The sequence below is a fragment of the Molossus molossus genome, unplaced genomic scaffold (assembly GCF_014108415.1).
Source record: "Molossus molossus isolate mMolMol1 unplaced genomic scaffold, mMolMol1.p scaffold_m16_p_9, whole genome shotgun sequence".
Taxonomy (NCBI): domain Eukaryota; kingdom Metazoa; phylum Chordata; class Mammalia; order Chiroptera; family Molossidae; genus Molossus; species Molossus molossus.
Window position 1 is genome coordinate 88210668 of NW_023425403.1, and position 23186 is coordinate 88233853.

A 23186-nucleotide genomic window follows, 5' to 3' on the forward strand; every position below is an offset into this window, starting at 1 on the left:
CCAAGGGCGTCTGCATTATTTACTCCAGAGAAACCAGCTGTGAACCATCTGTCCTCAGCCACCACCAAATGTGGTCTTTTCTATGCTACACCCTTGCCTTATTCCTGGGAGCTCCCTTCCCCTAGTCTTGGCCCAAGAACCTGAAGCACCAATGTTTCCCTGAATACAGAGATATGGGAAGTTAATTTCCACAGAGCAATCGGTAACACAAAAGATCTCTTAATGCTACAAAGTATTACTAGTTATTCAGCTGCAAAAATTATTCATTTCTCCATCCTTCATGCTAAGGCTGAATGCAATGCTTCCTCTATATCATATGGAAGGGGGCTGGAGCATACAGCATGGAAAACCAGTATTCATGCACTCTAGGGTCTACAAACTGGTTCAAGGTTGTAAAAGTTGAATCGAAAAGCCGACCAAATTAACAATAGGAAATAGGTCGCATATGGCCTAGACAAGATCCCAAAACACCTACAAAGCATATGTGGTGTGTACACTTGGGTCTAGTTGATTTTTTAGAGACACGTTGGCTTTTCAGGAAATTAACTGTCCTGCTCTGAAGAACCAGAGGAACAATATTAGTAAGTAAATCAAGACCAAAGCCCATCTCATAGTGATTACATACTATGTTTGATCGATATGGGTTGTAAAGGAGAATATAAACATGAGACCCCTCAAGAGAGAAACACTCAAGAGCTTTGCATTAAAAATAAAAGCAAACCATCTATACAAAGGGAGTTCAAAATTTATTTATACATTTGATTAATTTTTTTTCTTTTGCTCACGTTTATACACTGAATTAAGCAAGTAGGAATTAAAATATAAAAAGATGCCAACGCTTTCCCAAACCTGATCTGAGAATTAGATGCTGAGGGACACAAACATGCAGCACCGATAGCTCCCACTAACCTGAAGCACCAGATGATTCTCTCATTTCCTATCTTACTAACATTGCTGTAATTATACTTCCAATAAGAGGCAAAACCAATTAGAAAAATACTATAACATTTCATTGGCAGTAGAGATTAAATATGAGTTCAGTAATCAGCTCCTGCAAACATGCATAAACAACGACAGGAAGAAACCTGTCATCCTGGCTGCTCAGCGGTGTGGGTGGCAGTTGAAGTCAAGGTAAAAACACTGAAGGTGAACAAAATCGAATTTTAAAAAAGCATCTTGTGGTAGTTTTCAAGGTCAGTTGACAAAGGCCAGATGTAAGTAAACATTTCTCATATATCCTGAAAGAAAAAGAAAACCAAATTACTGCAGGCAGCAAAACAAAATTCAAAGCCTTTGTAAACCACAATGAAGTTCCTTCCAAAAACACTCTTACTACATCAGGCTTAAGTGACCATTTGTTAATTATTTAAGTCCCAATGAAATGATTTAATTTTTGAATCCCACTACATTCATTCACAAAATAGTCTCTGTCAACAATGTAATGGCATGGTAAGTGATGGCTCATCAGCTATGTTCTTAGAGATAAGCTGACATGGGTCACAAATAATGATGTTCACAAATATTGCCACCCACTTCCATAGTTAGAGCAAGGACAGGACTAACACAGTGTGAAGCAGAGCAATTTAAATGGAAATATATGGAGCAGTTGCATTGCATTAGACAGTAGGAAGGTGACTTCTAAGGAGACTATGAGAAAGGGAGATTGATCAAATGAGTCCCTTCCCCGCCAACTGTGTGCAAAGGTCAAGAAATCACCACCAACCCACCCCAGAGAGCTGGCCAAGTTATAGTTGGAATTCAGATTGTTCTCACACTCTGGGACATTAAAATTTCAGGTTGTCTCATAGGTCATGTCAAATAATTCACTGCCCTTGAAGACAATGGATATAGAGTTTCCATCATATCCCATAGGGTCTCAGCTAATGGTATCAGAGAAAAGGTCATTTGAAGTGATTCTTTAATGACCCACCTTACATGTATCATGAAAACTGATAGAGGACTCTAGAAAACCAAAATGCATTTTTAAATACCAAAGGAATTTTAAATTATCAAAAAATAAATATTAAGTAATATGATAAGAATGTGATTTAAATTTTAAAAGGTTTAAAAATAAAGATTAATGTAATTTGTCTACCAACATACATTTATCAGAGCCTGCTGTCTATATGATGTTTCAAGAAACCACTTTTTCTTTCCTTGGCTTTCATCATAGTTTTATTATATTTTCTGCCTGCCTTCTTTCTTTCCTTTTGTCCTTGGCTTTTCACTGGTTCCATTATTTCCTCCTCTCATTCCTCAGGGAAGCTCTCTCATCTTCTAAAACTTCTAAATAAATAACACATTTTAAATATATTCTATATACTAACCTTTTGTCAACTTTGTATTTACAAAACATATTCATTGCTGGACCCTTATTCTAAAATTTTGAACATAAATTACTTTGCATTTTTATGTAGATAATTGTATCATCTGTGGTTTATTTTATTTTATTTTATTTTCCATGATTGTCACAGCAACTTTATCTGTAATAGTCAACAACTGAAAAAACCCAAATGTCCTCAAATGGGAGAATGGTTAAACAAATTGTGGTATATCCATGTTACAGAATAATACTCAACCATAAAAAGTAATAAACTCTTTATACACACAAAAAATTTGATGGATCTTCAGAGAATTATTTAAGTGAAAAAAAGCCAATCCCCAAATTTACATACTACATGATTCCATTTATATTAATACTTTTGAAAAGATAAATTTGGAGACAAATTTTAGTCCTGGAGACAGTCTTTTAGTCCTCAGTAGTCGTATATGAGGACTCATTCTAAGAAGGAGATAAGTGTGGTTATAAAATGGTAACATTAGAAAGATTATTGTGTTGATAGAAGTATTTAGAATCTTCCTTACTCTTTTGGGTACATGGACCTCCACATGTAATAAAACTGCATAGGACTAAGTACACACAAAGAGACACACACACATTGAAGTAAAACTGAGAAAACCTAAAGATCAATGAATATTATCAGTGTTAATATTCTATTTCATCTGTGATTATTTTCAATCCTTATATCTGATTTAAAGAAAATGTTTTTGATATATTTTCATTATAGATTTTTGATTACTTTTTGGTTAAAAAAATGTCCTTTCTATTCCTAGTTTACTAAAAGTTGGTACCAGAAATGAGTACTGAAATTCACCAAATACTTTCTGCGTAACAATTAAGGTGATCATATGGTGTTTGCCCTATAATTTATTAGGTGGGTTTTATGTTTGTTTTACTTTATTTTGTTTTTTGTTTGTTTACTCATTCATGATAAATCAAGCTTGCATTTTGGAATAAATTTAGTGTGACAGGGACATATTGCTTCTTTTTAAAAATTTACTATTGGCCCTGGCCGGTTTGGCTCAGCGGTTAGAGTGTTGGCCTGCAGACCAGAGAGTCCCAGGTTCGGTTCCCTCTAGGGGCATGTACCTCGGTTGCAGATTATCCCCGGCCCCTGTTGGAGTTGTGTGTGTGGCAACCACTCGATGTGTCTCTCTCACATCGATGTTTCTCTCTCTCTCTCTTTCTCCCTCTCTCCCTCTTCCTCTGTCTGAAGATAAATGCAAAGATGTCCTTGGGTGAGGATAAAAAATAAATAAATAAATAAATAAATAAATAAATAAATAAATAAATAAAAATTTACTATTGAATCTATCAAAAATTTGTGAATTTTTTTTGAATCCATGTATATGAGTGAGGTTGGTCTATCATTTTATTTTCTGTATAGTCTTTGCCAGATTTTGATGACAGTTACATTCAGCTGCATAATCCTTTTTGGAATTACTTCCTCCTTTTCATTTATCTGAAAAATATTTCCAGACATCTGAAATCATCTCTTCCTAGAACATTTAGTAGGATTCTTCTGTAATATGCACAGGCTTGGTTTTTATTTTATGGGAAGACAGTCACAAATTATCCAACATTGTGTTTGCATCATTTTGAATTTGCACCAACAATCTGTGAAAGAACCTGTTTCTCCACAGCCTTGCCAACAGAGTGTATTGTCGATCTTTCATTGTGGGGAGGAGGGAGTTGCCAAACAGTGGGTGAGAAATAGTATTTCGGTTGAGTTCTTAATTTGTATTCCCTTTATTATGATAAGTTCACTGAGTGCTTTAATTTCAAAGATAACATTTTTTATTCCTAAAAGTTTTACTCTTTTTTTTTTTTTTTAAATCTTCTTGGTTGGCATTGTCTTGCATTTTCATTCATTGTTTTAAATCCAATGTTTTAAACATAGCTTTTAAAAATTCCGTATCTGGTCATTTTATCACATCATTGAGTTCTATATCTTTGTTGTTTTTTTGACCCTCAATCACAGCCATCTGTTTCCTTGTGCATGTGGTAAGTGCTAGTCACTGTTTTATGCTTGGAATGCAATCAAAGGGGCCAGCTCTGGCGGCATATGGAACATAAATTACCACAAGGAGAGACTAAGAGTAAATAGTCAACAAAACATGTAAATTCATGATGTTAGAGAATTATGCTAGAAGTTGTAGAGTGCTGCGGGAAAAGGAGTGGAGCCTGGAAAAAAGATGGCAAGAGCCAGGGGCAAAGGCACAGGTGGCAGCACTAAATACATGGTCCAGGAACCCTCACTGAGGTGGAATTCAATGGGAAACTTGAAGAATCACAAATACTATAGATATTTTGGAGAAGTAGGTAGAGTAAGCAGCCAGTGCAAAGGACATAAGGTGAGAGCAGCCAGTTCCTAAAGTTTTCAGAGAACAGCAAGAAGCAAGCTTGACTGGGAGGAATGGGTAAGGGCAGTGCGGGAGAGTGCCGGAGGGGTAAATGGAGTCTAGATCATGGAGCATCTGGTAGGCTACTGCAAGGACTTTAGCTTTTACTCCAAGTGATTTGGAGAGTCATGGGAGCCATTGGAGGGTTTTGAGAGAAGAGTGATGGGATCTGACTTCTGTTTCAAAGGCATCATTCTCATATAGAGAACAGATTCTAGGTGGGGAAGTGGGGAAGCCATGAAACCACCTGAGAGACTATTTCAAGAATCTAGATGAGAATTGATAGTGGTTGGAAGCAGGAAAATAGTGCTGAAGGTGGCAAGAAGTTGTTGGATTGGATATATTTTGAAGGAAGTGTCAAGAATATTTCCTGATGTATCATCTATCGGGGGATGTGAGAGATGGGTTGCACCATTATGCAAACAGGAAAAAGTGCGAATAGAGCATTAAGGTAAAGGGATTAAAGGCTAAGTTTGAGATGTGTTAAGGTTGAAATGTGCATTAGATATGCAAGTACAGATGTTGTGTAGACAAATGGACATGCAAGCCTAGAGTTTGGAAGAAGAAGTCTAAGCTGAAAATTAAAATTTGGGAGTAATAAGTATGTAATATTTGATTTTATGAGAATAAATGAGGTCACCAAGACATTAGGTAAACACAAAATTCAAAAGGTAGTCTAAGGTGGATCCCTGAGGCACTCCAGTGTTTAGAGGACAAGAAGGTGCAGGGAATTCATCAAAGGAGAATGAAAGTCTTGGCCGCTGAAATATGTGGAAACTCAGGAGAGTATAGTGTTCAAGCGTCCAAGTAAAGAGGGTTTCAAAGAGGAGGATGCAGTTCACCATGATTTATGATACTGATAAGTCAAAAACTAAAGACTGAGAAATAACAATTGGATTTTGCAATGTGGACATAGTTAGTGCCTATGACAAGAGCATTTTTGTTGGATTGCTAAAGTCTAAAACCTGAGTGGAGTGGATTTAAGAGAAAGGGGATGAAGAAAATTAGAGATGGCAAGAATAGACACCTCTTGAAGTTTTGCTCTAATAAAGGGGAAATAGCAAGAGGAAAGGTGATAACAGTATAATTTATGTTTATTAATATTTTATGCTGATGGGAGTTTTCTAGTTGAGATGGAAAATCTGACAATTCAGGAGAAGGAAAAGTATTGGTAGAACAAAGTCTCCCAGTTAGTGGAGGAGACAGAAACTGGTCCAGAAGGAAGGACAGGCATACAGGTAGTGATGTCTGTAGGTAAGCAGGTGTGGAGGGGGAGCTGGGAGCCTGAGGAAGTTCTTACCTTTCTGTCACATTTCTTTCAAGTAAGGAAAGAGTTAATAAATACGTTGGACTTGGATAAACTGCCCCACTAAGAAAACATCAATCACCCACCCTCACATCTCATCATGAGAAAACAATGTTCCTTTTTTTAATTGGAGGGGAACTTAAGCAAAGGTTTATAGCTCACTTACATAAGGCCTACCAATAGTCATTGGTGAGACCAATTCTTATGCTCCTAGCAGCAGCCCATGCAGGATTCATTTCCTCTCCCATCATCTTCCCCTCAATGCCAGGTATTTTTCTAGGTTCTTTCTAAACTTGGGGAGCGGTTGAGAAGAGGAGAAAATGTGCAGCCAGTTTCCAAGTCCTATCCAAAATCTGAGTTTCAATCACGTTTTGTAACTTAAATATTCCAAAAACTTGGATATTGTCTTAAATTCACAGCGCCCCACTTTCCATATGACTCCTCCTCAAATATTTGTATGAATAGGTCAATAACTTGTAAACTGTAGCACATGATACAAAAACAGTGTGTTTAGATTCTTTTCTCTCTTCCATGTTGTCTACTTTCTGAATGCCATAGTGATACACATGAGTCTATATCATGGATAAATAGACACGTTCATTATGCAGTCTCTGCAAGTTTACCTGATTTCAGTACTCTTCACTATGTATACATTTGTGAAATCTATCTATCAATTTTAACTACTGGATGCCTTTTAATAAAACATGCATGTCAGATTCCTAACAGCTTTTCTTCTCAAAAATTATATTTTGTCCATCAAGTATTAAAGAGTGGTCTTCTCTAGAGTTTCCAGATCAGCAAGCACTTGATTATTTTGTTGTATTATACCAGTTTGAAGATTTCTATCTGTGCCATTTTTTGTTGTTGTTGTTGTTGTTGTTGTTGTTGTTGTTTTGTTTTGGAGAAGCTACAGACATACCTGGGCTTCAATAAAAGTGTGAAGCCTGCTGTGGTTAGTTCTGGTTTTACACACACCGCAAACCCCACCATCATTTGCATTCCAGTGTTCTGGTGCTGCTCCAGTGATATATGGTGCACACAAAACACATTAAACACATATTACAAGTTGAAAGGTTTTCTTCCCAGAAATCTGTCAGGACATTTCATTTTCAGAAAGTGCCTTTTGCTGTAGGGTTTTTTAAAAAATCATTTTGCAGTGAAAAATTAAATACTGGTTTCTTTGATATGCTAGTTTCACTGAAAAAAAAAAAAGTATTCCTAAAGAATGCTTACTATTTTTATAACCATATTTCACTTAAAATCTTCCAAGAAAAAAAATGTTCATCTGTGTTTGTTGTGGGTCTGGGCCAGGGTGATGAAAAGCTTTCTAGTCCAGGCAACCACGCTGCGAACAAAGGGCAGGCGTCATTTTTTTATTGTGATTGGCCAGAGCTGAAATCAGGACTTTCTCCCTCTCTAGAAGCTATTGTGGAATTTACAGTAATCACCCTGGCTGACTGCCCATCACACAGCTGAACAGCACACCAAAAAATATCTGGGGAGAAGGCCACAGCATATTTTAAAAATTCTCATTGTTTTTATTCTTCAGATTTGAAAGATATTTGTTAAGAGAAAACGAAAAACTCACCCAGCTGTTACCACTATTCATATTCCAATAGCCTCCAAAGTGCTCCAGGCCACCTGGTTGACTTTTGCCTTGGAGTCGGTCCAGAAAAGCATTATTTACCCTTTAAAACAATGAAAAATGTGTAAGTGAAAAGCTTGCTGCAGGGCTGAGAGATTTTTGAGAACCTAATGTGCTGTATGACTGCCTATGGGGACTGCTTCCTCCCTTCAGCTTAGAAGAAATCTACAGAAACTTCTTTTCACATTACCCACATGACATGCTATTAACAACCCTTTGCTGGTGCTGTGCCAGTTGTGGCTCAGGCCAGAGGATCACAGCTCTTAACTTCAGCTCCACCGGTCCCTCTTCTGTCAGTTCATCAAGAACCTTCGTCACCCAAGCAGCCATGCCCCTTAAGGCCACGCCGGGCAGGAACCCCAGAGGCCGAGGAAAGACAGAACTTCACAAGAACCAAAATATGAAGGGAGACCACAAATACTCCGTGGCACCGTTGTGGAAAGACAGATGTCCCTCCCATATGCCGTGTACCCCCTGTCAGTCTTGCTAAAGTAAATCCCACATGCGAAAAATAGAAGGAAAATGGGACTATAAGAAGGGAAACCTGAACTTTCAAAAGAGGGAATGAGTACCTCTTTCATTGATGTTCAGTCCTACTGGCAACAACCGATTTCAGAAATTAAACTTAATACATAAGAGGTAAAACCGTGAAGAAAGTGGTTATTATAAAGATCAGGATATGGGTTAACTGTAGAGTGACAGTTGTATTCCATTTCTGGAGCTGGTTACCTGGTTGTTCACTTTATAATTAATCATTCTACATACTTGTTTCATGGACTTGGATATGCTTGTCCTACTGAAAAACTTAAATTTTAAAATTGAAATGTGGCCCGGCTGGTGTGGCTCAGTGGTTGAGCAACGATCCGTGCACCAAGAGGTTGCAGGTTCAATTCCCAGTCAGGGCACATGCCCAGGTTGTGGGCCTGATCCCCAGTGGGGGGCATGCAGGAGGTGGTCAATCGATGTTCTCGCTCATCAATGTTTCTCTCTCTCCCTCTCCCTTCATCTCTTTCGAAAAACAAATAAAGAAAAAAATTGTTTTTTAATTAAAATGTAAAAATTTTTAAGAGTAAATTAAAGGCAACAGCATGCTCTGAGTTGGCTTGGTATAGAAGAGCTGAGTCAGGGAGGTGGACACTGGAGAAACAACGTTGTGGCAGGTACCCTATGATGTCAACAGATTACTGAGGAACAGTGTCATTAAGACTGTAAGCTTCCTATTAGAAGCAGTGCCTGATGCACAGCAGCAACTCAACACATGTTTGTGGGAGGAAGGGTAGCTTGGCCCCAGGCACATTAGCCTCCTTTTCGGCCATGAAGATTAGGAGACTGTGGACATGGTGTATGACTGTGGGAGGTTTGGGAATTTTGAGGAAAATGATTGCTGGGAGCAAAGTCAGAGACTGGGATTTTGTTTGTTTGCCTGTCTGTGCTTGCTCAGGGCTAGCTAACATGCCAACTGCACGTGGACCCGGTTGGCTCTCTGCTTCATTGGGGGGCTATTTTCTCAACAACTTCAAGTCCCATCAAGCACTGGTTACATCTTAGTTATTAGAAAGCTTTTTTCTTCTCACCATAACATCTACCCAAGGATCGTTCATATTCTGGGGAGCTTGGCTCACTGCAGAGTGCACGTTTAAGCCACCTTTACAGGACTTCTCAGCACACGGATTGAACAGTATCTTGTGAGCTGGGGACCCACATGTTAAGGAAATGAAAGCTGACCCTGCTTCCCCTTAAGCAACACAACCAATAGTATTCTGATGGCTCATACATCCAGGAATGTTTTTATCCAACCTTTTTGTCAGTAACAAAGATAGACTTTCCCTCAATTCCAGTCCATATCCAAACCTGTTGGCTCCACCCACTAAACACATCCTGAATTATTCACCCATTTCTTTCCATGGCCACCATTCTAATCCAAACCACATCCTCTCTCCTCTTGCTTCTGGTTCCACTCCTGCCCTCCGGGATACGTTCTCCACGAAACCAGCCCACTGAACCATAAAAGGGGCCGTGCCTGCCTTTTGCTTAAAACCCTGCCATGACTTTCCATTAGTCTTAGATTAAAATCACTGGCTTAGAATTTTGTATTTTCTGGCTCTTCCTATATTTTCTACCTTCTTTCATATTATTCTTTTTCTTACTATCTATAGTCCACTCATTTGGGACTCAAAAGTCCAAGCTCATTCCCCCCTTCGGACCTTTGCCTTTGTTCCTATACCTGAATAGGGGACATCCAAATGTTTTGTTCCCCAATCTTCAAGTGACTAGCTCTTGTCCTGTGATGTCACCTCTTTTTTGAGGAATTATCACCTCCGGTCTCTCCATCAACATCACACCGTGGTATGGTCCTCGTGGTATATTATCATTGTCTAAAATAATCTTGCTATTAAATTGTTGACTTCTATTTTTTTCCTCCAGATTCTAATTTTCATGCAGTCAGGGACCTTCTCTGCCTGTTTAGTCTATTCCCAGTGCTGAGAACAAAGCTTGCACATGCCCTGATATATAAAAGGTAAAGGAAGGAATTATCCAGGCACATGGTCTCCACCTCTGCCTGCTTCTGTGACTGCAGCTGTATAGTGAAACCACCTTTGCTGGTGAGGGCTGGAGGCGAAACTGCTCTCAGTTCATTCGAACACTATGTGGACTGATGACTTATCACGCATGTGAAGTGATAGGATTTGCTTTTGAGCATCAGTTATTAGGAGGGCAGCAGAGGGGGTCAACCAGAGATCATGGGTGGTAAAGAGATTCTTTTCCTCCATTCTTTTTTTTACTTTTAATTTGTTTTTGTTACAGTTGTTTCTCTTTTTCCCCCATTGACACCCTCTTCCCCATCCCCCCCCGCCCCATCCTCAGCTTTGTTGTCTATGTCCATTGGTCATGCATATATGCATATAAATTCTGTGGTTTATCTCTCCCCTCCCCCCAACCCTCTCCTCTGAGGCTCGTCAATCTGTACCCTACCTCTGTCTCTGGATCAGTTTTGTTCATCAGTTTGTTTAGTTCATTATATTGAGAATTCAAATAGGAAAAAAAAAAGTACCAGTTTGTATTTTTCTTTACTAGTGTTAGAAAATACATACATTTCGTGGCTGTCAAACTAATGCTCTGGCCTTTCTGCTTAGGGTTAACTTGGATAAAAACTGTTACAAGGATGGTTCAAGTTTTAATATATGAATCCCATTCACTCCAGTTTTCAGCTCATAGTCTAGCTCCTTTCAAGTTCTTGACCTCCATGGTCTGTCTTTTTCTGTAGTTTAGGCTTTCTTCTCTTCTGCAGAAAGTTACGCTGCCTGAGACGTGGGTGCACTCAAGGGCACTCACTATAGGACTCATTGAAAGCCTTGTGGGGATCTCACAAGCTTTTGATTATAAAATTCAGGATTGCGTTTTTGGCTATGTGAGCTTCTAAACAGTAGAAAGCACACTGTCTTTGTGACCCTAATCAAATTAATGTCCTTGAAGAAAAGCTAATTTATGTCCCTGCATACAGACTGCATAGTTTGTGTTGTTGCCCTCAGCAGGAATGAGCACAGCTGTTAAGATCACAGCTATTTTAGTCATTAAAAGGTTACTGAACAAGTATTTTCATATGATAACATGGAAGAGCTCACTGTGAACTCTAAAAGACAAAACAAATATAAACACTTTTTTTTTGTACGTCCCCTAGTAGGAACTGAACCCGGGACTCTGGTCCACAGGCCGACACTCCAACCACTGAGCCAAACTGGCCAGGGCTAAATAGAAACTCTTTTTGAAAACTGACTCAGAATATAAAAAATGTGTTTAAAGACCTGATAGTTATTTTCAAACTTATCATTAAGTTTATTATCCACAGAGATTTGCTCATGGATAAAATTTGGATCTATGTTTAACTAGAATCAATAGAAAGAGAAAATAAGGTGTAGAAAATAAATATCCCACCAATATTTAAGTATTCATCAGTATAACAATAAACCTAAAGAATGAGGGTCACATGGAGGGACCTGGAGAGTATTATCCTAAGCAAAACAAGCCAATCAGAGAAAGACAAATATCACATGATCTCACTTATTTGTGGAATATAATGAACACAACAAACTGATGAATAAAATAGTCCCAGAGACATAAAAGTAGGGTACAGACTGACAGACCTAAGAAGTGTGAGTGGGGGGATAAACCACAGAACTTATATGCATGTATGCATAACCAGTGGACATAGACAACAATGCTGGGGACGGGGCGGTGGGGGGGGTGGTCTGGAGGAGGGTGTCAATGGGGGGGAAAAGAAACATTTGTAACAAAAATAAATTAATTAAAAAAATTAAAAAAAAACAAAAACAATGGGGATCATTCTGGCCCATGTGGCTCAGTGGATTGAGCATCATCTGGTGCACTGAAAGGTCGCCAGTTCGATTCCTGGTTAGGACACATGCCCAGGTTGCAGGCTTGATCCCCAGCAGGGGGCATGCAGGAGGCGGCCTATCGATGTTTCTCACATTGATGTTTCTCTCTCTCTCTCCACCTTTCCCTTTCTCTCTCTCTGAAAATTAATTTTTTAAAGTCTTTAGAAAAAATCAGCGTCAAGGTTCCTATAACGACAACAACAAAAAAATGTAATCCTTTCCACCTCTCATCAAATAGCTTGCATTTTTATTGGATGCCTATTGAAGATTAATTTTTTAGCAACAGCGCTTATTAATGTGACATAGCTCTATCTTTAAAATGCTTAAAGCCTCACAATCCCATTAATCCTCAAAAATCGAGAAAAATAACTAGCTAATACCAACAACTGGTGTTATCAGGTTTTTAAATAGAAAGACATTAAAGAAAAAAATGAGAAAAACCTATAAAAGACTAAACTAATTTGTGGCCTATTTTATAAAAAAAATAGGTAGCATTAATGGTGTCCCCTTACCCAGTAAAATCGTCTAACTATTGTGTCAGAGTTTTGATGTTTTCTTATAATCAGAGGAGAACATATAAATCCACATTTGACATTTTAAAACTCTTTTGACCATATGATTGAAGCAGCATACTCTAGTCCAAAGGCTATGAGCATCCATCCACAGTTAGTGGCTACAAGACTATTGGGAGCTTCCATTCACACCTTTTAAAGTCTCATTTACAAAATGAAACTGCCACAATTTAAAAATACACATTATTGATAGTGGGAATTTAAACATATAAAGGAAGCCACTAAATTTCAAAAGAAGAATTTGCTCCTTTAAATCACAAGAGCCTTTACATTAAAGTATTCCCCTAAGACACTGAAGCTCACTGCAATAAACTCAAATAACCCAACTGCCCCTCAGGAAAACCCTAACACGTTAATGACAGATAGGCGGCTGTGAGCACTGTCCCTGTGTCAACATGGGGTTTCACTGGGTACTGAATGTCTGTCATGAGGAATAGAATGGAGAGTACTTACACTATTAAAAAGTCCTTACTGGTTCTATTTAAAGATTTTTTTCCCATAATATGTTAGTCAATATAAAACAAATTTATGATAGTTTTTGTCCAAGCTTTTGTATTCAAGTAGGGATATCTTACCATCTACACTAGCTCAGTTATTCTAAAGTAGTCGACAAATGGCAATGCATCATCTCAAGGGATGAACATGCTTTTGTTCATGGCAAGCAAGTGAAAAACAATCTAAATAAAATATAGTTTGAGAGCTTAACTCAGCTTTCTAGTGTAAATGTATGCCACCTGTCCCCCAAAAAGGGATATTGTAAGTGTATGCACATAGGTGTGTAGCAGTTGTCAACCTCACACATGCCTCACCCCAATAACATAAAGATTAAAAAGATAGTATATGGATTTCAAAACTGTATTCAGTATTACCATAGTGCATTATAGTGTTTCCTAAAACATTGCAAACAATTTATAGGTACTATTTTCAAGCAAGGATGCTACTTTATTAGTCATTTATACCTCCTGTGCTCATCCTGGTGGGCTCTGGTTCTTTCTTCCTCCTGTAGCTGTTGCTTAAATTCCAGTACCTCACTCTAGGAACAATAAAAGTTTTCAATTCATTTGGTTATACAGAAGACACCCAAATCAATTGCATATTTAACCTCAGCAGGTGCAATATTTTATTTCTGAAACTTTTACTTAAGTACTATTTCCTTGTGAAATTATTTTTTTATATAACCAGGTAGCAAAAAATAATTATGCCTCAGTCAAACACTAGCTCTGAGTATAAAACTGTGAGATTAAAAAGCCAATGTGCGTTTTCAAGATATTAGACCAATTGGCAAAGTATACACAGTGGGGAGGACAATGTGAATCCAACTTACCTGTGTCTTACAAAAAAAAAGAAATCAAATTTGTTCCTTAAGTAATGACACACAATACTATTTTTTGGTCATTTCTCTAGCATTTATTTCCCAAAAAATCTATAGTCACTTCCAAACAAATACTGGACTAAATTCTGCAGTGCAATTCCATTAGTAAAACATTCTCCATGCTGGAGAATAGTCACTCAACCTATTATTGACTAATTACTTCCAATATTAGCAAAACTTTTAACTTTCTGGAGGGGACAACTAAATCTCTGGCTTCTGACATTCTGATTAACCTCTTAAAAGAGGTAACAACTTCCAAATTCAGTTACTATGTTTACAGTATTAAACCAAAGAACTGGGTGCCAGGATTTCTCTAATACTCAAATACCTACCTTGAGGCAGACTGAGTTTTAACCTCATTTCAAAGACAGAAAAAGGCAAAGGGAAGAGTTATCAAGCTCCTGTCCTGTTAGTGCCTGAGTCACAGAGATTTTCTGGTACAGAAAATACTGTCACGTCTTGATAAACATATATCAACACATATTTTTAACCCCCAAATTACTTGATGAAAAGTATAAAATGAATTCAAAGGTCAGATTGATATTTGTTTTTTTGTTTTTTTTTTTACTTTATCCAGAGGCCTTCCAACATTCTATGGTCCTCAAAATGAAAAACTGGTTTCTTATATGCTGATATTCCAAATACATTACTTATCATTTTTTAAGGACATTATTTAATTCTAATTCCTGTATGGCACCAAGTACAAGGGAAAAATTAGAGAGTTCTCTATGTAACCATTCCACACACATTTATTAAACACCAAATGCCAAGTCTTGTGCTAGAGAGACTCATTTTTTCACAATAGCATAGTCTTTTTTTTAATTTTAATTTTTGTCACTGTAATATATGTACACAGTTTTAAAAGTCTACCAAGTTACAGTACTACTTATCAGTGCTAGCAAGGTTTACACTACAATGGAAGAAGCTCCAGTCCGCCTCAAGGCCCCCACAATCACTTCCAACACTCTGTGGTTTCATCTTCAACTGTCTCCTTAATAGCATGCATATTCTTCTATTTCTTAATTTTGTTTGTTTTATCTTCTGACTTCATACTATGGAGGAAGATTTATGACTATTACTACCTCCTTCCTAATCCCCACTTTCCCTCTCAGTGCCCCACCGTCCTCGTTCCTCATCCTTACCACTCTGGTTTTGGTTTTAAACTTTCAGTGTGCTAGGGGAGGGGCTCCCTTTAGACTTCCAATTCACCCTCCTCTTTTCAATGCAGCCTTCAGAGGTACCAGGTGCTTCTAATTCCAGACTTGCCTTGGGAGTACTTCTTGCAAATGAGTTCTGGTTTATTCTCCTCTACTTTCCAACTTCCAAAATTTGCTGTTATCTTTTCTTTATGGCCTGTTCTTTAGTTCTTACTGGCTTATGCCTTTTAAAAATGAATTTTCCTTTACTGTATCTTCAGTAAGATTTGGGAAGAGTGGGACTGGAGATAAGCAAACAAAATGTTTGGAAGGTGCAAAGTTTAACCATAAAACCTTAATATTTTCAAACAGAACTTTTACCAGAATTCTGGGTAGGCAGGTAAATAAAGTATTATTTGCTGAATAAATGAATGGACATTATATGCTTGTTTTACAGATGATGAAGCAGAGGGTCAGAAACTCAGTTTAGGGAGATTGTCAAGAACTAAGCAGCTCATTAATAGCAAAATAAAGACCAGTTTAAAATGTTTTGTAACTAATCTTCTGTAAGACATATCTAAAATAGGTGACTAATACAGGATAATTTGTCAATACCTAATCATACTCAAGTATAAACAGCCATGTCTAGAACTATAGGACCCATTTCCACTAAAATGTTCTAGCAGAACATACCTACGTTCAAACCCAAATCCCTCTTGTCAAAGGATGCTAAGTATTCTCATATGCATTAACACATTTCCCTAAGGAGCAACTTCTGGTATCCAGCCCATTCAAAGTTTAATAACATGAACTCTGAGAAACCTAATTTTTATCAGTTCTGAACATGAGAGAAAGATTTTTAAAACTGTAAAATGTATATAGTATATGCATATTATTACTTAGTTCTATAAAATAATTTTAAGGTAATTTTTTCAGCCTTAGCAAAAATGATCCTGAAATTTCTCTGGAAGTAAATATATGATCATAGCCATAAAAAAAAAATTAAATAAAAACCCTTAAAAAAAAAGTGAAATGAGAGAGATCCAGTTGCAATAACTATTAAAACATATTGTAAAACTATACTAATTAAAATCATTTGATTGAGTCCAGGAAAAGACCTAATCTATGGAAATGTAATTTACTTTTGCTGTATGCTAAACCCATACAGGAGAGATAATACGATGAATAATAATGGGCTAGCCAACTATTGTAAGAAAAATTAAAACTTTATTTTTATTTTTATATCAAAATAATGTATTAAAGCCCTAGCTGGTTTGGCTCAGCAGTTAGAGTGTTGGTCCGTGGACCAGGGAGTCCCAGGTTCGGTTCTCGCTAAAAGCATGAACCTCGGTTGCAGTTTGTCCCCGGCCCTGGGGTCGTGCAGGTGGCAGCCAGTCAATGTGTCTCTCTCACATCAATGTTTCTTTCTCCCTCTCTCTCCCCCATTCTATCTGAAGATAAATGCAAAATAAAATAAAATAAAATAAAATAAATGTCCTCAGGTAAGGATAAATAAATGTAATAGAGATCTAAGATATGAATCTGAAAGATGGAACCATAGACATTTTCAATGTTTCTTTCTCCATCTCTCTCTCCTACTTTATCTGAAGATAAATGCAAACATGTCCTCAGGTGAGGATAAAAAAGAAAGATATATTAAATGGCCCGGCCAGTGTGGCTCAGTGGTTGAGCGTCGACCCATACACCAAAAGGTCGTCAGTTTGATTCACGGTCAGGGCACATGCCCAGGCTGTGGGCCAAACTCCAGTGGGGGTCATGCAGGAGGCGGCCAGTTGATGTTCTCTCTCATCAATGTTTCTATCTCTCTCTTCCTCTCCCTTCCTCTCTCTCTCTAAAATCAATAAAGAAAACAAAATTTTTTAAAGATATATTAAATGATGACAGATAGGTTCAGAACAGCTTTCTTGGGACTGCTCAGTGTGAACAGAAAAGATACACATAAATCCATTTCAATTTGTATATGTTGGTGCATATAATACTTAAAACATTTTTACGGAAAAACACATACTAAAAGGTTAACTGAAATCATCACTGGAAAGAGTAACATGCAGGGTGAATGGGCAAGGAAGTATAAACATCAAATATCATTACAGTTTTTTAACTTTTCAAACCACGTGGTTATAGTACTTCCTCATATTATCAACAGAAATTGATCTGTGTGGGACACCATTTCTGTATCTTTATGCTTTCCTGAGTTTAAAAATACCAATAAGTATTGTTTTTAGTCCTTGAAGAGGTAGAAGAGTAAAACACTACATTATACCAAGCAGTCAGGGAGGACAAAAGGAGGCTGGGAGATAAACACGCAACTTCCCACGACAGAGCAACGGGCAGGGGAGGAAGAAACCCGGAGCAGAACAATGGGGATGGGGAGTGAGTCTTCCTCATGCAAGAACATTGCTCCAGACAGCAGAACGAGAAGCTCTGAATTCGCTGCACTCAGGATTATTGTTCTACAACTAGCAAAGCATATTTACTAGGGACACGCTGGCTTTCATTTGGTACCATGAAGGATAATTTCAACTAATGAATTTGTTCTGCTGCATCATCATTATGGACACATCCACATGCCTCTGAGCATATTTCTGGTTCATACTGGGTTCTCACACAGAAGTGCGCTACCTGGTTGGACAGATAAAAAATCATTTGTTTCTGTTCCAAGGACTGAGCTTTGGGCATTAAAAAAACAATCAAAATGCTCTAAGCAGGAGGGACATGACGCACAGCATCTGAGACACTGTCAAGTCCTTTCCTACTCAACACACATTTGTTAAGCACCAATCACTTTCCAGACACCTGGATTCATGCTAAAGGTACAGATGCAAATTGATGCAGCTCCACACTGACGGAAATCACAGTTCAGTGAAGGAGACGGACCCAGAAACAACCATGATACAAGGCAGAAAGAAATGCATTGCTGAACCCAATGTGAAGCAGCATGACATGGGACTATGAAGGAAGGCAGACAAATGGGAGAAACAAGGAGCAAATGTTTCTCAGTGCTGTTTGATATTCTAAGTGTGTAAATGAAGGCTCCTGAAAGAAAGAGAGTGTCTTCTCCTTGCTCTACACAACTTCCTACCTTCAGCTACAGCTCCATTCAAAGAGAGTTCTTAATATGAGAAACAGAATATCGTCTTGGAGATGCCAAGAGCAGAGCTTCCTGTAAACATTGGTCAATGGTACATGGTAAATAAGGACAACACTGCCTGTGTGTGCCCTGCTAGGGCTGCCCTTGCCAGAGGAAAGGCTGCTCTGCTGGGGGGTGGGGGTGGATACCGAGATCCAGTGTTGGGGGCCCCAGCTAACAGCAAGAAAAAAGGGCTCACCATTTCCTGCCAGAAGTTGTAGAACTCATTTCTGTGTTCCCATTTACCCAAAGACTAAATATACAGCAGACAGGTGTGGGCAAGGCCGGACGCTTGAGAAGCCAGATGAGGCTGGAGCGAGGCATGCTCCAGAGCAAGGCTGTGCCATAACTGAAGACGAGGATAGGGTCATTTGTACATCATGTCTGAATCCCAGGGAGGCGTGTTCCGATGCAGTTCAGCTTGACTGCTTTATGTAAGCATTAAAGTGCCATCACTCGGGAAGAACAAGCTTCTCCCAGGGGAGGATGTCCTCTCAGTTCAACAAGGGGAAAAGGACAGTGGAAGCAGGGAATTAACCTCTTCCTTTGAATTTTTTTTTTTAAATACAGGAGAATTTTGGGAGGAGAAGGAACAGTTTACAGAAGTCCAGGTTCTGCTGCTCCCCACAGTAATGCCTTTTCTCGGAAGGCCAAAGATGGCCTTGTCTATGAGAAAAATCAGACACTACTCCCCAAAATTGAGATCAAACAAATCAAAGGAAGTAAATACTAGTGGGTAAAGTAAGGGAGTCAAAAGTAGCATTAATCATATATGCTTCCCTCTTATTATTGCTGGTTTTGTCATTATAATATAAACAAAAGTGGTATTCCAGCTATAACAATCATTGAATCACACAGCTCTATCTACACCCAGAATATTTCCTATCAAATTTTTCTTTAAAAAATTTTTTTTCTAATAAAAAGTATTCATTGTGTGCTCTGGCTGGTTTTCTCAGTGGTTAGAGTATTGGCCTGCAGACCAAAGAGTCGCGAGTTTGATTCCGTCAAGAGTACATAACTCGGTTGCAGGTAAATCCCTGGTCCTGGTTGGGGTTGTGCGGGAGGCATCAAATTGATGTCTCTCTCTCACGTTGATGCTTTTCTCTCTCTCCCTTCCTTCCTCCCACTTTATCTGAAAATCAATGGAAAAATATCCTCAGGTGAGGATTTAAAAAAATAGAAAAGAAATTACTTATTGTGGAAAATGTATAAAGTACAGTAGGTATAAAAAAAAACATAGTAATCACTCATTAAACTCTCTATCCTGAGATAAGCTCTTTAACATGTCAGCATATTTCCTTCATTTCTTGATTACAATTTACCATCACTTCAGGTCACACTGACAGACCTACTACATGCCAGGCATTAGGAAAAACGCTCCACATACTTTCTCTCACGAAATCCTAGAAGCGATGTCATGGGGTAAATAACATCACCAGCAGACATAAAAGATGAGGTTTAGAAAGATGAAGTAATTTGCACAAAGTAAAATAAGAAGAGGTAGATTTCAAAACTCCCCCAGACTATTTTATAATCCTTATTTCTTCATTTTCACATAGGTGAGCATATTCCCATGTCATTAAAACAGCAGTAATTGCTGTACAGGTCCTCTATGGCTGACCAAATGGTTTCAAACTTTCCACTTAATATCATTTTAAAAATAAACCACCATGGTCCAGCCGGTGTGGCTCAGTGGTTGAGCATTGACCCATGCACCAAGAAGTCTCTAGTTGATTCCTGGACAGGGCAAATGTCCAGGTTGTAGGCTCAATCCCAAGTGGGGGGCATGCAGGAGGCAGCTAATCCATGTTCTCTCTCATTAATGTTTTTCTCTTTCTCTCTCTCTCTCCCTTCCCCTCTCTCTAAATAAAGAGAATCTCAGTAAAATGGCGGTGGAGTGAATGGAAGCTACACAGACCATCTCCCACGACCAATCTGGAATTACAACAGAAATAAAGACAAATCATTGGGAAAAAGCAACAGAAAAGTAGCTTGTGAGGACCATATAACCAGGGATATTGAATCAATCATGGTAGGATTTTGGAGGTGTGAGAGGTGGGCTGGGAGCCCATGGAAGGCAGTGGTCTTACCTGTGAGCAGCGCTCTCGGGGTTAAACTCACAAGCCGCTCCACAATGCAGAGAGCCAGGACAGAGCACTAAACTAGCCACAGCCACTCATCTTGGGCTCCAGCAGAAGTAGGGTGGACTGGACTGGAACTGTGTGGAGACACTCAGGATTTGGAGGGCACTCAGAGCTTTTGCTGAGTTGCAGCCACCAAGGATGGTGGCCATCTTACTCCGTAGGGCTCTGGGGAGAGGCAGCGGCCCCTCCCTCAGAGATTCAACCCCACCCTGTGGACCATTGAAATGCAAATTGAAGCCCATTAACAACTACCATCTTCCCAACCCTCGGGAAATCCCCTTATGCTGAACACCTGAGGGAGTTTTTCATTCAACTGAGAACCCAAGGATCTTCAAGTAACACAACTAATAGCCTCCAGGAAAAAAGCTAGAGGATAGCTGAACTGTTCCTGGGCTTGCAAATATACCCAAAAAAGTAAGACTTGACAGTGGTGTTTAATGTGGGTCCTCCCATGCTCATTCAAACCCAGGAGAGGGAGCCACAAACAGCAGAACACCAACACCCATAGAAAAATTTGGCAGGCTCCAAAATGCACTGAGATAGCCAAAATGGTGAAACAAAGAAACAAATCACAAATGAAAGAACAAGAGACCTCTACAAAAGATGACATAAATGAAATGCAGTTAAGAAAGTTAAAAGAGCTAGAATTCAGAGCCATGATCTTGAGGAAGCTCAACAGCATGAGTAAAGACATCAACACCATGAGTAAAATCATAGGAACATTGAAAATCAACTAATTAGAAATAAAAACCTCCAAGAAGAAATAAACAATGACATAGCAGAAATAAAGAACACATTGGATGGACCAAACAGCAGAGTAGAGGAAGCTGAGTACTAGATAAGTGAATTAGAAGACAGGGAAGAAAAAAATCAACCAATTAGTAAACCAAAAAAAAAAACAAACAGGAAGACAATTTAAGAGAACTGTGGGACAACTGGAAACTAATAATATTCGCATCATAGGAGTCCCCAAAGAAAGAAACAATGAGCAAGGGTTAAAGAATATATTTGAAGAAATCGTGACAGAAAACTTTCCTAATTTGGAGAAGAAAGAAGGCATTCAAGTTCAAGAAGTACAGAGAGCCCCAAGTAAGAAGCATCCACACAGCACCACACCAAGACACATAGCAATTAAAATGGCAAAAATTAAAGACAAAGAGAGAATTCTAAAGGCAGCAAGAGATAAGCAACAGGTTACCTACAAAGGAACCCCCATAAGGCTATCAGCTGACTTCTCAACAGAAACACTACAGAAGAGAATGGCATGAAGTAATCAAGGTCATAAAAAACAAGAATCTGTATCCAAGACTACTCTACTCAGCAACGCTATATTCAAAATAGAAGGTCAAATAAGGAGCTTCCCAGACAAAAAAAGGCTAAGGGAATACATTACCACCAACCCAGCACTGCAAGAAATGTTAAAAGGACTGCTATGATTAGTAGAAAAATAGAAAGAAAAATATAACCACACTAAATAAAAATGGCAATAAATAAGTATATACAATAATTGCCCTAAATGTAAATGGATTAAAGCTTCCATCAAAAGACACAGAGTCAATATTTGACAAGGTGGCAAGAGCATACAGTGGAGTAAGGACAGCCTCTTTAATAAATGGTGCTGGGAAAATTGGACAGCTACTTGCCGAAAAATGAAACTAGACCATCAACTTACACCCGACACCAAAATAAACTCAAAATGGATAAAAGACTTAAATGTAACTCATGAATCCATAAAAATCCTAGAGGAGATTGTGGGCAACAAAATCTCAGACATCATATGCAGCAGAATTTTTACTGACACATCACCTAAGGCAATAGAAGCAAAGGAGAAAATGAACACATGGGACTACATCAAACTCAAAAGCTTCTGCACAGTGAAAGATACAATCATCAAAACGGAAAGGCTACCCACTGTATGGGAGAGCATAATTGCCAATGATATATCAGAGAAGGGGTTAATTTCCAATACATATACAGTGCTCATACAACTCCACAAAAGGAAGACAAAGAATCCAATTAAAAAATGGGCAGAGGAACTAAATAGACACCTCTCCAAACAGGACATACAAATGGCTAAGAGACATATGAAGAAATGTTCATCATCACTAATCATCAGAGAGATGCAAATCAAAACAACAATGAGGTATCACCTCACACCTGTCAGAATGGCCGCCATCAACAAATCATCAAACAACAAGTGTTGGCGAGGGTGTGGAGAAAAGGGGACTCTAGTACACTGTTGGTGGGAATGCAGACTGGTGCAGCCACTATGGAAAACAATATGGTGTCACCTCAAAAAATTAAAAATTGATCTCCCATTTGACCCAGTGATCCCACTTCTAGGAATATACCCTACGAAGCATAAAACACCAATCAGAAAGAATATATGTATCTCCATCTTTGTAGCAGCACTATTTACAATCGCTAAGATCTGGAAACAGCCCAAGTGCCCATCAGTAGACGAATGGATAAAAAAGCAGTGGTACATATACACAATGGAGTACTATGCAGCGGTAAGAAAGAAAGATCTCTTATCCTTTGAGACTACATGGAGGGACCTGGAAAGTATCATCCTAAGTGAAACAAGCCAAACAGAGAAAGACAAATTTCATATGATCTCACTGATTTCTGGAATATAATGAACATAACAGTTTGAGGACAATCCCCTAAGGAGTGGGGAGGTGAGAGAGGGATGAACAACAGAACTTATATGCATGTATGCA

General features: G+C 38.6%; 1 protein-coding gene across 1 annotated transcript in view; it reads right to left on the reverse strand.

The window, feature by feature from the left end:
• Positions 1-738: 738 nt before the first annotated feature.
• The window catches only part of EPSTI1 (epithelial stromal interaction 1), a 121569-nt gene continuing 99121 nt past the window's right edge, over positions 739-23186 (reverse strand). The window contains exons 10-12 of the mRNA XM_036249836.1: positions 13620-13693; positions 7638-7737; positions 739-1238 (exon numbers count right to left, since the gene is read on the reverse strand). Of these exons, the coding sequence (XP_036105729.1) occupies positions 1230-1238; positions 7638-7737; positions 13620-13693 (183 nt within the window). The 3' untranslated portion in view covers positions 739-1229. The remainder of the gene's footprint in view (positions 1239-7637; positions 7738-13619; positions 13694-23186) is intronic.